General features: G+C 40.6%; 1 protein-coding gene across 1 annotated transcript; it reads left to right on the top strand.

Annotated features, from left to right (window-relative positions):
- The first annotated feature begins 2211 nt into the window (after nt 1–2211).
- On the top strand, nt 2212–7273 carry ERH (ERH, mRNA splicing and mitosis factor). Its single transcript, XM_026849314.1, has 4 exons — nt 2212–2232; nt 3242–3443; nt 4547–4667; nt 6775–7273. Exons 1-4 carry the CDS (start codon nt 2212–2214, stop codon nt 6875–6877), a joined length of 447 nt encoding a protein of 148 aa, XP_026705115.1. The 3' UTR covers nt 6878–7273.
- Nucleotides 7274–18111: the final 10838 nt, after the last annotated feature.

Genomic DNA, 18111 nt, shown 5'->3' with positions numbered 1-18111 from the left:
GGCGGCAGCACGTGCTGGCGGGGCAGCGGCCTCTTGAAAGGCCGCCCCGCCGGAGCCTCCCCGGCACAAAGGCCGGTTGCGCTCGAAGAGGGAGGTGGGGGGAGGTTTCCGGCCGTGTCGTGGAGCGGGCTTGCCCGGGCGCCTGTGGAAGCGCCGCTCTTCCTTGCGAGCGCTGTCTTCGCGGATCCGTCGAATGTGCCGACCGTAAACGGCTGATGCGAGTTAATCGAAGCTGTTTCTGCCTATGCTGCTTTCCCTGCTCCTCCCCAGGGCTTGGAGGAGGGAAAGGGGGCTGCTTGCTCTGGTAGGCTGTTCCAACGGCACGCTAAGGACAAAGGCCTACCAGTCACAGTAACTTGTTGCGTTTACCTAATAAATGTGAATATGCTGAAGCAACTTGTTGTCCTGCGGTGTAAGGACAACTGCTTCTGGCTTTGCAGCAAAGTTCTACATATGTCTGGCACTTGCTCAAAACCAGTTAGCCTCTGCGAGGATGAGCAGCTACAAGCCCTGTCCCTGTTCTCCAGAATGAAAGGTGACACTTAAACCACTTTTTCTGCCAAGCAGAAGTAACTGAAAGGTACTTAGGTGTGTGCAGTGTACTACTTGTATTTGCATCACCACACATTCTTACAATACTTGTTTATCTTTTTTTTTTCCATTTTGTTGCTGAATAGACAATTGGTGGAAGCCTCTTTGGGCAGATGCAACCTGGCTCTTAAGTCCTGCTGGTTTGGCTGTCGGTCGGCACTGCCTCAACCATTTTTATGGGATTGTGTCTTCAGTGAGTGGAGGGCTTTTGAAAGTGCTCTCTAGAAATTAAGAATTGGTGTAATACAAACTATGTGGTATCTCTTTCAGTGTCCTGCTTAACAGCAGGCAGTACAACTGTGCTTTTAAAAAAATGCAAGAAAACCCAACATGCACATCAGAATATTGAGTCCATGTTGGCTCTTCCAGATGACCTGGTCCTAATGCATGAAGGTTTATGGGTCTTCCCTTGTGTTGGTTTTCTTTTTCCTAACAGCAGGATTTATAACTATAGAAAAGCATAATAGTTATTAATCACACTGATTTTTGCCCTCTTGCCAAGGTACATACTCAGTAGGGCAGGTAATGGAGGAAACTTCTGGTTCTGAACTTGTCAGATTTTTGTACTTACATGGTAGGAGAGGAGGAGCAATTTTATTTCTTTTTTCCTTTAAGGTAAAGTAATGGAAAGAATCCCGAAGTCTTTGAAATGTAGTACGTTAGTTCTACAATATGGATGGTCCCAGTGTCAGATCAGTATCTGATATGGATATTGTGAAGTATCTGAAGTGATAAATGGTTTAAAGTCAGAAGCCCAAAGAATTTCTACTGTAAAGTTGTGAAAGAACTGTCTTACATGTCTGGCTCACTGATTTTTTTTTTTTCCCCCTATGATCTGATTATTGGGATAATTTCAGAATATATACATTCATTTAACATGCAAAGAATGGGAGGAATAGCCAGAAAGCCTAACATGATTCCCCAGCAAGATACTGAGAGACCAAATACAGAATTCACTCAATTATGATACAGTTCTGTAACTCCTGGTCTCTTCAGTTTTATCTATGCTCTCTTAGGTTTTGTCAAACACATCTTTTTTTTTTAATACTGAATTTAGTTGAAAGAGATAAATATGCATGTGTAATCAGACACCAGAAATAAGAGTTTGCAAGACATTCTGAAGCTGAAATAACACAGCCTTTTTTAGAACAAGCTGGCTGAACTGGCTGATACATGTCGTCCATTGTTGTTATTAAGAGATCCCTAGTCAAATGCTCCCAGGAAGTCAGAGTTGCAAGTCCTGGAACCAAGCCTTGTCATCAGTGACCAGCAAATAAAAATGATAGTGCTGGAAAAAGTATTTTATAATAAAGTTTGGCAGTCGTTCAGACTCCCTGGTAAGACACGCCTGTGTAAGTACAGTGCACGTAGGAGTAGCCCGATACCAGCCCCACTTGGGGAATTTGCTTTCAAATATAGTGTCCTCTGGCATACACGGAAGTGGACTTAAATGGTCTAGTCTTCTTTGTATGATTTTTGTTACAGTGTGTAGCACTGAATTCCCTTCTTTTCCATTTCTGATTGGGAAAAGCCTTGCTGCTTCTGTCTCTCTGTGTAACCTTTTCCTGGGCTTCTCTGAATCTCCTACCATGTTATTTGAGACAAAAATGTATTCCAGGCATGGGAACGCTATCAGTTACGGTATAAAAAATTGTCCTGTTTTCTTACGTGTTCCTTATAAATCCTAATATTTGCCATTTTTCTTTTCTGTCACTGCATTTGATGAACACTGAACTGATATCTTCACTCATATGTCCAAAGTGTGGGTCAGGATTTTTCTATCAGCAGCTGGTTAATTTAACCCCAGTAATACGCTTTGGTATTTGTTTCCAGTGTGTCTTACTCTGCAGTTGCCTTCATGAATATTACATGTTGTGTGCTCACCTCATATATTAGCATTGAAAATGTTGGATCCAATTAGCAGCACTGGAAATGGTGTTTTGTAGCGTGCTTGCAAACTTCCTGTGCTGCTTAACCTGTTAATTAGATCACAAATTGTGTACACTTCAAAAATCTTGCTTGTTTGTTCAAATTACTTGCTGTAGCCAAGTGAAAAATATTGCAGAAATAATGCAAGCCACAGACCATACAATCATCTAAGTCCCCCCTGCAGAAGAACAAGCTTACGGGCTCTGACATTTGGAACAGTTATCTCTGCCATAATTAGTGTTTCAGTAGACTCACTGATGTATGAAAAATCAGTGCATCTGTTTTGGAGGAAATAATCTTGAATACTAAGTGTGGATTTGTTGTATAATTTGTGTTCCTTTGAAGTTAAGTGAGTAACTCAAAATATCTATTTCTGTTAACAATCTTTACAGTGAGACTGACAATAAAGTTAAATTGGACTCCCTCCTTGCTCTTTAACTGGGGGATTTAAAATCTTACTAACAGCTTTGACTTGGAATAAAATAAGTAAATGCACTAATGGCATAGCTCTCATACATTGACTCTATTGCTTTGCTATTGTCTTTAAAAAGAAACTATTTCCGTGTTTGGTTTTTTTTTCAACACGGTAGCTGCTTTACTCATGACTTTACACATTTTAAAGTTGCATAAGGATTGATAGGACTGATTGAAAATAAAAAAACATTAACACAGCTTATATGAACAATAAATACTATTTGGAAAATGTATCCTTGATTGCTAGTTCATTGGTTTAATATTATGCTTCTTTTTAGTGCTTTATTCAGCTAAATTATTCAAACAAAACATTCAGATTTTGGAGGTAACCTGTTTTCTTGGTATTTATTTTGTTTTTCAGTCTCACACAATTCTACTTGTCCAGCCGACCAAGAGGCCAGAAGGCAGAACATACGCTGATTATGAATCGGTGAATGAGTGCATGGAAGGTGGGTGCAGACGTGGTAGTCAAAAACTTACCAAAACCCCATTTTTGACATATTCCCAAACTTACCCAGTAAGAAAATAAGTTGTTCTTCATGTTTTGCCAAGGTAATTCACAAAAAAATGCAAAAGTTTCTCATGCTTTTAGTTTACTAATGTTTTAGCAAACTAAAATAGTTACTCCTTGTTTTTAAAACTTCTTTTTATATTAAATGTCTCTTTTTGATTTAACTAGATTGAACAACATTCCATTCGTGAGAGTAGGCAATATTGCCTAACTCTCGCTATTTTTTGTGTAAGCCATGTAAAGGAAAGGTTGCTAGTGGAAATAATACATAAAAGTATGTGTGCAACTGATACTTAATTGGCAGCCTCATGGTATGTGTGCCAGAGAAGAATTCCTGCATGACTTTAAGAAGCACATAGTGAGCTTGGAAAGAAGATTGAAATACCACAGCTGTATGATTTAAATGTGGAAGCTCACTTAATATTAAAAATTCTAATTTCAGGAAATTTTGCAAGGCAAACAAAAGCATATTAAAGACCATGTAAAGCCTCTGTGCTGACTTTAATATTATATTCTTCAGAAATGTAGCTGAATTATTTATGGGCTAGCTTAAATAAAACTGATTTAAATTCGTCATGCAGGCTTGTGCTGTCAACTCTTACCTCAGTAGCTGACTCTTTCATCAGAAATGATCTTTCTTACTAGATTTGAGTAGCTTTGACATTAGTTCTCTTTCTCAGGTGTTTGTAGAGTAGGAATATATGTTACAATTGCTGTTTTAAAATTATTGGGATTTCAGGTTTCCGTTGGAGTTTATTGCATGGAAAGTTACATCTTTGACAGAACTAAAACTTCTTCCTCTAGATGATGATAATGCTTCTTTTCTTGCATCTTACCCGATTTTATAGTATTATGTTTCAATGCACATATCTAGAACAAAAGCATTTCAACTCTGCAAAATCTGAGTGAGAAGTTTAAGTCTCTTGTTTTCATGGTAGTCATCTCTAAACTTTACTGATATCTGTGGTTCAATAGCCGAAGGAGTTTCAGCAAATACAGTTGTTTTTTTAATATCGTGTTGTTAATCTTGTTTCTCTGTAGGAGTCTGTAAAATGTATGAAGAGCATCTGAAGAGAATGAATCCCAACAGTCCATCCATTACATATGATATCAGCCAGTTGTTTGACTTCATCGATGACTTGGCAGACCTCAGCTGTCTTGTGTAAGTTCAGTTGTACAAGTCCATTTCAGTGACTTAGAGAAGTCTTCCATCTAAACTCTTACATGTTTTATGTGAAATCTGGTAAGGTTCTGGGTAGGTTTTGCAATAACTGTAAGGCAGCAGTATTGCAGCTGGCACGCCATGTTGCCCAGTCCAATTAACTGCTTAAGCTGGGACTGTATCTACCTTTGGGCAGTTGGTCCAATTCTTATGGAGGCAGAACAATTACAGAATTTTATTCTGCTGAGGCCTGTGCTAGTGGTATAGTAGAGGTCTACAGAAGTGCATTGCAGCCAACTGATTATTTTGATCAAAGTATGGCAATATGGAAGTTTCTGTAAATCCTGATGAAGTGACTGAGGAACAGATTGATCCTCCAGGGAGCCCTAGCTAATTGTTTTAAGTGTTCTTGTGAATACATCATCTCCAGTTCTCATCTGCGTATTAAAGTTGTGGACATGCACAGGCGGCCTGGTGTACTTCCATTCTGACTGCACTGTGAAACTGAATGTTAAATTTGACTATTCACATTGTAACTAAATCACTCAGTCCAGATCATGAGTACTTTCTATACCGTGAATTTCAGGTAGTGGTTTAGTGTGACAGTGGTATCAACTTTGCAGAAATTCTGTAGGACATACAAATGTCATATTCAAATAACAAAAGACATAGCATTTGGCTTTTGAATCTCAGAATTCCAGATATTCTTTTTAAGGCAGTGAGTATCTGGTGTGGACGTTCCTGCAGCTCCGTTTGAAATCCCAGCACAAGTACTTGTGTGGCTGCACAGTGATCAGCCTTTGCCAGTTAATTCCAGTTTAAAATAAAAAGCTGTTTAAAAAAACCTGAGCATCAGATTGCTTTCCTTTGCATTCTGATGTACATACAGCATCTGTGATACTGATAGTGACTTGTTACAAATGCCACTTAGTATAAGTTTTCAGTAGAGTAAGTGAAACAGTTTCTGCAGTTTGAAAGACACACTTTGTTTTATTAGTTTGTCTAACAGACTGAAGCTAGCTACTTGCCTTAGGAAGTAGCAACCGTTTGCTAGTATGGTCTTGTGCTGTTCTTAATTAGGCTTGTACAGCTCCGTGTTGTGCCAAATTCTACTTCAGCTTATAGTTTTCCACCAGATGGCACACACAGCGTACCAGACATGTCTTGTGTTCGTGGAGATTCCTAGAGTACTTGCTGCTTTTGCAGTGTAGCATTGTGAATGGATTGAAGCAGGGGTAGAAATCAGTAACTTTTCCAGAAACTAACATTTTTTATGCTGGACTGCAACTACTACTAACTACTACTGTATCAACATGTACTGAAGCTCTTTCTGTGGCCTTGAACCAGTCATGTTAAACAACAAGGCTTTCTTAGGAGTATGCTTAGGTTTTTTTCCTTAGATAAGAACTGTTCTGGATTGAGTTAGCTCTGGATTTTTACTTACTTTCTTACCAATGACCATCTCACCCTTCTTATCTGTTCAGAAATATGTATACTAAGATTTAAAAACTGACCGGGACTTCAGTAATTCTTGAAGCATTTGCTGAAAGTACCATCTTCATCAAAAAAACACTCAACTTCAGTGGCTAAGGGGGAAAGGAGAGCATGAGTCTACTTTGCTCCTGGAAAATTGTGCTTTTATTATTTTTCTAAAAATTCCAAACAGAAGTAGAACACTTGAAAATTTACATGAATACTTGCTTGAAGTAGTGTTGAAGAAGCATTTGGCTCATTAAGACAAATTAGATTGTTTCCTGGTGGAATTATTCTCTGTTCCAAGCTCTGGAATATTAAGATGCTCTATTTGTTGTCTCCCTTAAGTAATTATATTCATGAAGTAAAATGTGAACACACTGTGATCCAGGCACTCAGTACTCCTCAGAGCATCTAGTTTTAGTCAAGTTCTTACTGATCTGCTGCATAACTTGTTTTTAGGGAACAGGATAAAACTGATTGATAAGTGGCAATTCCCATCTACTTCTGATACTGTGTTCTGTACTCAGCCTTCTGCCTTGTACACTTGAGGATGCTTAACTGTGAAGCTCTTCTGATAAACGTACTACAGGGCAGACTGGTAGTACATTAATTTTTTTTTTTATTCCTCTAGTTACCGTGCTGATACCCAGACATACCAACCATACAATAAAGACTGGATAAAGGAGAAGATCTACGTCCTCCTCCGCAGGCAGGCCCAGCAAGCAAGCAAATAAGGGGGGCACCATCATTACATGGGTCAGGGGGAGGGCTTGGACAACAGGTGTGTACAGAGTGTAGTAGTGAACGTTTTGTATTATAGTCATCCTGTTGCCATCTTGTTAAACTCTTTAGCCAAGACTGAATGTATTGTTAGAGATGCAAGGATTTTGGTGGAATTGACTTGTTTTTTCAGTGTAAATGGAGAAGAAAGTGTTAAAACATCTTCAGCAGAGTTTTAATTTGTTTTTTTCCTCTGGTTAGCTAATGGTCCTACCTTATTTGAACCCCCGGGGCTGTTCACATTGTATTTCGCCACATTCACTGTATGTGCCCTTCTGTGGGGTTTCCAACATTTAGTTATGTCCTTGAGGCGGTCTGAACTGGGAATAAAAAACTACCCTTTAGTTAAATGAGTGCTGAATTTTGTGGTTTTTGCCAAACAACAAATAAAAATCTTTCTTTCCTGTTTGCCAAGAAACAGGGCTCAAAAGGTTATGTGGACTGAGGGAACAGGTGTTTACTGTGTTACAGAATGGCTCAAATTCTGGCCTGCCAAGTCCTGACTGCTGTCTTTCCTGGGGATCTTTGGGAAACACAGCAAGCCTCTTGCATACCTAACTTGATCTTTCTACAAGGCATTTATATTCAGATAAGCATGTCTGCCCTGGGGTAGAGCAGAGGGGTAATTTTGTGGTACTGAAAAAGTTTGAATTGGAGGACACATTAGACTAAAAAAATGCATCAGGTAGAAAATAAGACTGGCTTGGTACTTTGTGCCTTTGTGTTAGTTCAGAGTTTGCCTACTGTAGGTACAGATTTGAGTCTTGGGACTGTTCAGGTATGCTCAACCAGGAGCAGTTCCAGGATTAACAGAGGAATGTAATTCTTTCCAGTGCACTTAACTTCCTAATGCACATCAATAGTTTCTGGTGGACCTCACAGCAAATGGATTGGCTTAAGAGAATCTAAGGTCAAATTGCCTACAGTAAAGCTTTAATTAAAAATAGCTTCTTTGCTTAAGTGGTAAAAGAGCTGCTGAAGACTTGGAATCAAATTACTGGAGAGAAATTCTTGGAAAGATAGTGGGAGGAGTGGGTGTTGAACTTCTTTCTCAACACAAATACAAATTGGAGATTAGACCTACCAGCTCTGCAGTTCTAATGACAAGGAATCAATTCAATCTGCTAACGTCAAAACATGCTTCCCTTATAGTGATTTTCTAAACCTAGTGGGTCAGCAGTATATTAATCCACTTAAGGTTACTTAAATCTGTAAATACTTGTGTATGGAAGTTTTATATCCAAATGCAGGTTGGCACAGTAAGTAAAACTTAAAAAAATTCACTGTTGCCCCATGTAATAACATTCAGGTTTAATATAAACAATGTTATTTAAACACCTTGTACAGCTTACCCTCCCATATAGCAAGTAGTAAAATAACACGTTCTTTCCTAAAACGTTTGAGGTTAAGTTCTGGTAAGTGTTCACAATATTTTTGGTAAAAATTCCAATATTCTCATGGCAGATCATTCAGGGTGTTAAGTAGGATGTGATTTTGCAGTCTTTAAATAAAGACAAATAAACATCCCTTCTCAATTCCTATTGCATTAAAATTATTTTCCTCATTCTGTGAGCTTGTTTTCAACTTAACAAAAACCAGCAATGTGAGCTCTTTCCTCACTGTGAAAAGCACAAGGAGCATGCTGAATCTATACTAATCAGGAACTTGGAACCCAACATAGCTCTTCCTTCAAAGGTAACCTAAAGTTTGGTCTGATTAAAAAAAAAAAAATCATCTTCCTCTGTCTTGGTTTTGGCTCTAGTATAATAACTGCAAACTAAGACCAATAAACAAGTATAAAATATTAATTTCTCGCATTAGAGCAGAAAATGGGAAGAAGGTACTTTAAAACAGGTGGTAATAAACATTTCTGTTTTATGAAAGGGACTTTGTGAAGGTAGGTTTTTTGGAAAGTGGAAGGTAAACAAGCTTTAACTTCAAGGTTAATTAACTTTTTTTTGTTGTTTTTGCACTTCTGTGGTCACCTCAGTAATTTGAAGTTTTCAGGGAACTGGAAAATGCAGATAAATGTTCATTTTATACCTCTGGAGCCAAACTCAGCCTTCTGCTGATAGGAAAATATAGTCTGTAGACCACTTTAGGAAAATGGACTTCGACATCATCCCTCTTTTCCCCTTGTCACAAAGCTGCAAGTCTTTTTTTCTTTTTTTTCCCTAATGAAATAAACCACCAGTTAAAACTCTCTAGTACATCATTCTTGAGTTGCTATTCTCCATATTCCTTTAGAGCTGCCTTTTCCTTATTAGCTATTAATGAAAAGGAGATCTGTTGCTTAACTGAGCAGCTGACTTAATACACTGGAAGGAAAAAAAAAAAAAATGCCGCAGCATCTACCCGATGTGCAACTGGTTAGAAAGAAGAATCTGGAAAGCTTTCTCCAACTAACCACTGCCTTCAGGAATACAGTTTACAACAAGAGGGTTGTAAGCACTCGGAAACATACAATGTGCTAGTAGACTGGCACTCTGGTAGTCGTCTGCTCTAGCAGGCGGAGTGAAAAATTACTCTCCAGTTTGCTTCTTGGCTCCTTTCCAGTAAAGGATGACAGCAGGGCATTTAGAACTTGCTCTCCACTTGTGCCTGTCTTTGGAGCTATAAGGCAGCACTTCCGCTAAGAGATAGCAAACATTTGTCCAAGTTCAGCTACTTTAGAGGTGAGGTTCAGCAGCACATTTTGCCAGTAAAGCCATAAACAAATTGTGTGATTACAAAAGGTATGTCAGAAAAGAATCTGTCATCCCATGGATGCTTTGTCAGGGGCAGACTGTCTGGTGCTTCCTGCATGAAGGATAGGTGCAAGTAGCAGTGTTGGTCATGCCTGCTGCTGTGTGGGAGTAAATTATATTGGCTGTTTCTGCAAGAGAGCAGTACAGTACTGTAAAACAGGGATAAAGATTGGAATTCAGAGACATAGTATTTCCAAGTGTGGAAATACTTAATACATGTTTTTTTAAAGCAAGTCCATTGAACCAGCCTAGCCTCAGTCTGATGAGATGTATGAGCCCTTATCCATTTGCCGGGAGTACAGAGCAACTGAGGTGCCTGCCTGACTTCTGCTTGGCTTGTGGAGCCATGAGCTGTGCTGTGTCTTTTCTAATCATGGAATAAGTAAGTCCTCATGCAGCCTCTGGCCTGCCTGCTACTGACTGCAAGTTGAGGCATGTCCAGAATGGTGCCGCTCATTTTTCGGCACGGCAATTCACTAAGTAAATAGTAAGGTGAGGTTTTGTGAGATGGTTGAACTGATCTAACAGTTCCCACTAGGATTAGAATTTGAGTTGTATTTGACATCACAATAACAACAGGATCATTCTCGTTACAGGAACCCCACTCTGCAGCCTCCCTTCAATATGCTGAAGGGGGATTGTGAAAAGCAAAATTCAATTTGTATTCCTGCTTTGAGGGTGAAATAAGCTAGGTAGTTAAAATACTTGTCTACAGTTTCTTCCATCATCATGTTCTTATTAAATAGACTGAAATCACAGCATCAATCACAGTACATCAGAAGCACAACAGGAAAGCAGCATCCCCATCATTACATCAGTCAGTTCCTGTGCTTAACAGTACTGTCACTTACAGAGGGGGAAACAAAGTACGCAGTAGTCAAGACCGCCTTGTTAACTTTGTCAGTAACTAATACATGTGCTTTAGAAAACCCTGTTTACAGCAAGAGGAGACTCAGCCACTTATATTTTTTAAGTTGTTAGAACAGCCATATTTTTCACTTACATTAGAAGGAGTTAAGAAAGTTGCAGTGGCTGGTTGTAAGCTCATTACCACTTGCCAAGCAATGTACTAGTTCATGATGCACTGAAAACAAGGACACTTCTTAAGATGACTTACTCTCAGAAGGGAGGAGGGGAATGCTGCAGCTACTTTGTTTTAGAGTACATAAACAGTTATGTACATTTGCAATTCCCACTGAGTAATGGCCTGCTCGTACTGAAACTCAATCCATCAAGAAAGCTAATAAACAGAAAAATTCAGGGTAGCTAGATTACAAGTACAGAGTAATTTCAAGCTCCTGTTTTTCAACTGCTGTGAAACTGCTAAGTGACTGCTAGACCCTGGAGAGCATTGAAACAAATAAATTACAAATTGTCTCTCTTACCATTGTCATGGGGAGGGGGGAAGTATTTTGCAGGCCAGAGAGCATAATTTAGCAATTCTCCAGCAGGAGACAGGGTATGTCTGAGGCTAGTGACTGAGTCTGAGATTCTCATCTGCACTGAACATCTGAACCACTTGCCTTAGGTACCCACTTCCCTTTGAAGTCTGCAAATATTTTCAGTATTTTTCTCAAGATAAAATGATAAATAACTTGTACTAGCTGTACATAAACTGCAAGAGAAAAATCTGCTGAAATAGAAAATTATTTTAGAGCTCTGCCATAGTAGTCAATGCTTCCAGGTTTTCTACACCAAGTGTACAATGTTACTTAGTGTTGTCTGAGTATAATGTACCATTCACTGAAACAGCAGGGCAATGAATTTACCACTGAAACTGAATGGAGATAGGGTTTGCATAGTACAAGGCAGCTCTCTATTCTGATCCATTAATAAATGCTTCATCCTTGCTGTGTCTGAAAAGGATTAAAGTTAAATAAAGACCCATCTGGATTTGTTACAGGGAAACGTCAGATACTAGCAATTAGTTTTTTCATTACTGTAATCTGAACTATGCCTGTATGAACAGTTTATCTGGATGAGGTTTGGGCACAGCTCCAATTTATGGGTTTCATTCCTACTATTTGTGCTGAGTTTGCATCTGACACACAAGTAAAACTTGCATGCTGCGTATCAGTGGTCAGTGCCATCCCTGGTGGAGCATTAGCAAGGGTTTTGTCACCCATTTTGTGCACGCCCAAGTCAATGTGCTGCTGCAACCCCTGCAGTGCCTCCATAGTCCTTCCAACTAAGACTGTTAACTATGCACTGTCATCTTAGCATCAGCCGTCAGCGACATATACACAGCTTCTGGAACTCAGTGTAGCTGCTACATGCCTTGTCTTGGTGCCATGTAAGTCAGCAAGACCAGAGAAAAGAAGAATTGGATTGTGTATTTAGAGACTGTGTTTCTGGAGTCTATCAGTGGCTAAATGAGACACCTGTACGACCCAGATCTCTAATGCACCAGTGCTTCCATATAGTGTATTTAATGCCTGTTCAAACAGCTGCTGCATTGCTCCATTGACTATGCAGGAAGCAGGCCCCTAAATTTAAATTATTACTTTCTTAATTACCTAGAGGATTGTGTTTCACACACTCCCAACGCAAACCTGTTGCCCTGAGAGTTTGGGGAACGTCCATCTTTGGAGATGTTTAAGACCTGACTGGACACAGCACTGAGCAACCTGATTTGGTTAGACCTGCCCTGAGCAGGATTTGACTAGCTGACTTCTGAGCTTTCTTCAAACCTAAATTATCCACCATTCCATTGGACTCACTACTGGAACACCCCATATCATGAAAAATGGGAGAGCTAAGCTTTGAATCCCTGCTCTGACCAATTTCATGCATTCATTTGAACTCGGAGTTCCCCAGGCCACCTAGGACAGTGCTGCAAATGGCAGGCTACCACGTACTCGTGAGTGGGTTTGCACGACACAACAGCAGTAGTCACTGAGCTACAGAAAGCGCAACTAATCCCAGGTGACAAAGACAGGGTGCAGAACAGTCAGATTTGATCTTGTTCTGATGTTCTCTTTGAACAAATGAACAATGTCACATGGGACACAGAATAATGCCCTGTCATAGAGGTTTAGTCCTGAGAGATCATCAGACCTGCCACCCAGATGCAACCCCCTGTGCCCCCACCATATACTCGCATACCACCCAAGCCTTTCCAGCCATCAACAAACAAACAACAAAAATCTGTATAAGTGATAAAAGGCCTCAGGAATCTGTGATGTACTGATAGGGAGAGCTCAAGGACATTGCAAAATGCCAGGGGAAGGTAAAAAACAGGCCATGGGTGGAGAGAAAAGCAATCACACCCATGCCCCTGCCTCCACTTCAACACTCCCTGCTAATCTCATTGGGAGGCAAAGGCATCCTAATGTAGTATCCAGGTGGAAGAGGAAAGTCAACACTGCTACAAATAAACCTTGCTCCACATTTCATTTTTAGCTATGCCTACTCTCAGGTTCAGAGCAGGAAGGGGGTTGGGGGAGGGAAAAAAAAAATCTCCTCTCTCAATACTTTAACTTGATCTCTGAGGGAATTCTTAGCTTGTAGATCTATTCCACTGTAACACTGGAATGTAGCAAAACCATCAAGACATAACCAGAGTGCAGCAAGCAGAGCCGGCATTCAAGTCTTCTCTTTGAAGTGCATAAATCCAGAATTGTTTCATTTCCATCTCCATCACCTCCAGAAGTTTAGCCAGTGGCAAACCAATGCAACTTTGCTTGCCTGGCTTGTAGTACTGTTCCAGAACATGCTTCTCAGCTCATTATCATCCTTCTAGATTCCGTGGCAAGTGAGTTTAATTTAAATTTCTAGCCACTTTGTGCTAGTAGCATCTTTTTACATTCTTTCTCTAAGTACTTCTCTCCTCGTGTTCCAGGAAAAGCAATCATTCCCCATCTCAGTTCTGATAAATTAGTAATTTGTGATTGATAGTTTCTTCTTGTACAACAGGTTGCTTTGTCTCCTGTTCATTCTAACCGTTTTCTGCAGCTTTTCCTAAGTTCGTCTTTGAACATAGTTATCATTCCGGGCACCTGCAGCTCTAAATTAAGTTTACCCATCTTTCATACTGTGGTAATGATATCTCCTTAGTCTTAACCAAGTATGAATCATTTAACACCTCCTAAAATTACATGCATTGTTTTCGTGTTTACAACACACTTAATTGTTCAGTGATCACTCAGTGCATGCTCTATCCCTTTCTTCTATCATCGCCAAGTAAATGCACTCATTACTCATACAAAATGAAACAACTTCAGCTAGAAAGCTTGAGAACGAGACGCGCAAGAATAACCAAGCAGTTGATCTTAATGAAGACACTCACCTGGGATATTCTGGAGAACTCAAAGCCTGTCTGAAATGATCAGAGCAAGGGCTACGTTAACTACAAAACTGTGTTGCTGTTTCTTGGCAGAAAAGCACCCAAATCAGGTCAGCCATAGCTCCAGGAAGTACTTCCCTTCTGAAAATCCCAAGGAAAAATAGGCATCTCTCTCCATCTTACAATTAACGGACTAATCATCTTGTTAGCATATTGCATAACCTAAGCAGCTGTCTGCTCAGCACACGGGCTCCTGTCTGTCTTAATCCTCAGACCCCATTCTCCCCAGGTACAGGAAGCCTGGGCATCTCGCTTTGAGCCCTGTATTCCCCCTGGGGAAGAACAGCAGCCAGCAGAATTTTTATCAACCCTCTCCAAGACATCTCAAATAAAACTTTTTAAACTCTATAAATCTCACTTCTCTGTTTAAACTGTTCCGGTAGAAAATTCATTGCTACCTCCAGGCATGCTGTCATTAGAAGTCAGACATCACTTAAATCTAGTTGCAGGGAGAAGGGTGGTCTAGCCTCAAAGGTGTTTGACACATAATTCAGATTGAAAGAACTACCTGTGCGACTTGCCCAGGCTCTCTTTCGGCTCCTAGAGTAACATAAGAGTAAAATGCAGATCCTAACGCAGCACCAGCTGAGCAGCTTAATGCTGAATACTTAATCCAATTCCCCCTTTCCCTCCTCACACTCGCATTGACCTAACTGATACCTCCTGTGCTACTTTCTATCAAAAACTGACCCCCGCCCTAACTAGTAATAAGTAGTGCTAATTAGTTAATGCAGAAGATCGCCTGAGAATAGAAACACACCCCTTTTCCTATTTACTTAGGTAAGGCCAATAAAGAGCAATCCATCAAGGGCTGTTAAATGCAAGGATGCTATCCAAGCCTGGCTCAGGATGCTAATGCATTGTCCCTGAGACTGTTCTAGCACTATGCAGTTGCCCTGTTCTTATGTCTTCCCCTACACACTTGGTGTGAGTCACCGACAGAAACAGCCTAATGGACTAGGTGGCACTCTTGTCTGATCAGATAGACATAAGCACTCTATGTTGGATTTTCATGTTGGATTTCCTTTTACTTGACAAATGTCTTCCACACATTTTGCAGGGAAGATTAAAGTGTTTATGCAGACCTCAGGCAGATAAGGAGTTGAATTAGGTAGCGTCTTTCTCCATATATTTACCTCCTTGTTCCCACAAGTTTGGTGTTCTGGCCGTGGTGTCATGAGAATGAGAGAAATGGAGATGATCAACTCTAGCTGATACGGTTACTGTTTAGGAACTGTTTACCCATGGGCTTCATGAAGACCCAGAAAATACTTGCGCAGAATGCAAGCAGAACTACAAATTAGTTGCAATATCTGCTTCATGGTACTGAGTAGTTTTTAAAGTGACTCTTAACATGGCAGATAACTTTTTTTGTAAACTTAAATGCAATTAATAATACTGATTTAGCCACATCCATGCTTCTTTGAAGTTTAATGCTTCAGCAGTCTTGCAATTACTTCTCCAGATGAGTTCTAGGGGCCTTGGCAATTGCTTGCTGCTGCTATTTTGATCCTATGCCCTAGGAGTATAAACTCAGTTATAGAAAGTCCATCTGAGTCCATTTAGTGGACTACATGAATCAGAGCCCTGCAATAAAACCCAATTAGAAATGAGAGCACAGAGAATATTGATCCCCTTAAAACCTTTTACAGCTTTCAGGATCTGCTTGGTCACTCCTTGCTACAGCAGGCACCAAGCCTTTCCTGCCAGTTCCCTTTCATTATCTTGCTGGAATTATGGTCAGATTAAGATGTGATTGGACAGATCAGCTGGTGGGTGCCCTGGGGTATGGGGGAAAGCCCCCACATAACCCTTCTCACACATGCTCACAGTCCTCTGGGTCAGGTTTTATTACTATCTAATTCAGAGAAAATTTCTCCAGCAGTGCTTGCTTTTCCTCTGAGCAACATCAAAAAAAACCCCTTTGAGATTTTGTAATCTGTTTTATTAATGGACATGGTGTCTGGAGGCTCTGAGTTCACAGAGGTCACAGATGATAGCATTACCATGCACATCACACCCATGCAAGGGTCCTATGAACTCCACTAACTCAAGACCTTCAGTCTTGTTTGCAGTATCTTATAGGATAAAGAACCCCTGTGGTAATGAAGCACACATTATTCAAATGAGACATTTGAATAAGAACTGTGAGAAGTGTGCATGAAGAGGGATGTATGGCATCTTTGCCAAAATATAGGGCTCAAAGCCAGATGATTTCAGACTCTTTTCCAGGCTGTACCCCAAATGATGTATGATGTCCAGAAGCCCAGATCTGAAGGGTGTAGGTAGGATTTGAATCATTGTTCAAAGTTGGAGTCACCTCAGACATATACATCTCAGTCTTCACACTTCAGGATCTGCTCCAACACCTACTCAGAAGCACTTCAGTCTCAGCTGTGTTCAGACCATTTCTGTGAGTATAGGAGCTCTGTTTTAAACAAGGAATTCCTCCATTTCTCTTGATTTGGTAAGCCTTCTCAGAGCACAGCCATTGTGAATAAATACAAAAAAGAAAAAAAAAAAAGTCACTACTTTCTCTTCACCAAGATGTATAGGCTTGTCTGGAGCTGTCAGAAGGGATTAGAGGGCAAAACGCTGAACATCTTATGGTTGAGGCTCTTCTGAAATCCTTGGTATGGAATATCTGAGGATGACCTGCACCAGAGGGAAAGTCATTACAGTTTTCTAGCAGCAGCTGGGGCATTTGCATGGCAGGAAGGTTCTGCATTTCAGGCAGTGCTCCAAAGGCTGCTTATGAACTCAAAATTAAATGGTTACACAATAAATATGCAAAGTAATTCCTGAAGCAATCTCAGACTCCAGACCTTGCTCCAGAGGCAGAAAGCTCTTGAACTACTAGGCTAGAATCATACATCCTTTGTCCAAATTGAGCTTTATTAGTATGTGAGGCGTAGAGTAGAGCAGCTTTAGCAGACAGAGCTAAGAACAGCTTTACCTTGAGCAACCCCAGTATTCAGAGGGTCTGTTACTTCATTAATATATTGCACTGGTACAAGGGTGGGAGTGATTCCTGACAGCCATAGGAGGTGCAGCCAGCAGACCCTTCCTATGGGCTTCCCCTAGCAGGAGGCTCTGCCTGTCGTGGGAAAAAGCTGCTCTAACAGCCCTGCAGTAGCCCACGGCCTTCACAGTCCAGTGTGTGCTCCAGATGTTCCTGGGCAAAGGGACCAGGGCCCTGCTGGCAGCTGCTGGTCCTGCCAAGGGCTCTTGGATGGTACAGGCAGCCACCAGTGACCCAGCTGTGTCTTGTTCTGACCTGGGAAAGAAGAGCTACGAAGACAGGTTAAAGCCAGCTTTTCTACCACCCTCACTCCTAAACTCATCTCTGATTTGGGGACCTTGCTTAGGCTGGTGCCAGGTTGGTGTTGTTCACTGACACTATTTACTTTTAACAAAATCAAAATGAAGTTGGGAGGGGGGAAGGGAAGGGTTTTGCAGAAATACAGACCCCTTCTCTCTCAGGACAAAGGATTTGTGCTCAAGAGGCTTCCCCAAGCTTTTCAGCATGGGATCATCACTTGCAGACACCTGACAAACTCCTGCCAAAAAAGTCTGGAGTAAACAGAGGTGACGTGTGTGACACGTTAACTACTGCTAATGAGCATCAGGTGTTTGCATGGGAAAATGGCTCCTCGTCTTAGATATGGTAATTATTTTAAAGATCTATTTAGCATTTAGATTGCTTAGGGGGAAAAGAGCTTGGAGCAGTTGATTGCCTTGAAAAATGCTCCGGTATTAAGTGGGTCTCTTTGAACATTGCTTTCATCTACTTAGACAGAAAGCAGAGGTGACACTTCAGCTTGGGATAATTAGAGGGACTTTGACATCATTTGGTTGTCCTTGTCAACAGCATTATAACGTGTAGCCTCTAGTTAAAAAAACCCCGCACACAACGTATCTCACGCAATAGCATTTAAGAGAGTTAAAACACAAAAGACTAAACACGCTGCACCGAAGCCTTGGGAGAGAACCATCCTTAACATTCGCACTCTGTAATTTAACCCCAAGCAGAAGACCCTTTGGTATGCTTTTAGATTTAGCTACATCTGTCACATTTTTAATGCCCGTTTTCATT

Source organism: Athene cunicularia (genome assembly GCF_003259725.1).
Source record: "Athene cunicularia isolate RWA chromosome 5 unlocalized genomic scaffold, athCun1 chr5_part1, whole genome shotgun sequence".
NCBI lineage: Eukaryota > Metazoa > Chordata > Aves > Strigiformes > Strigidae > Athene > Athene cunicularia.
This window is presented reverse-complemented; position numbering and strand designations above follow the sequence as displayed.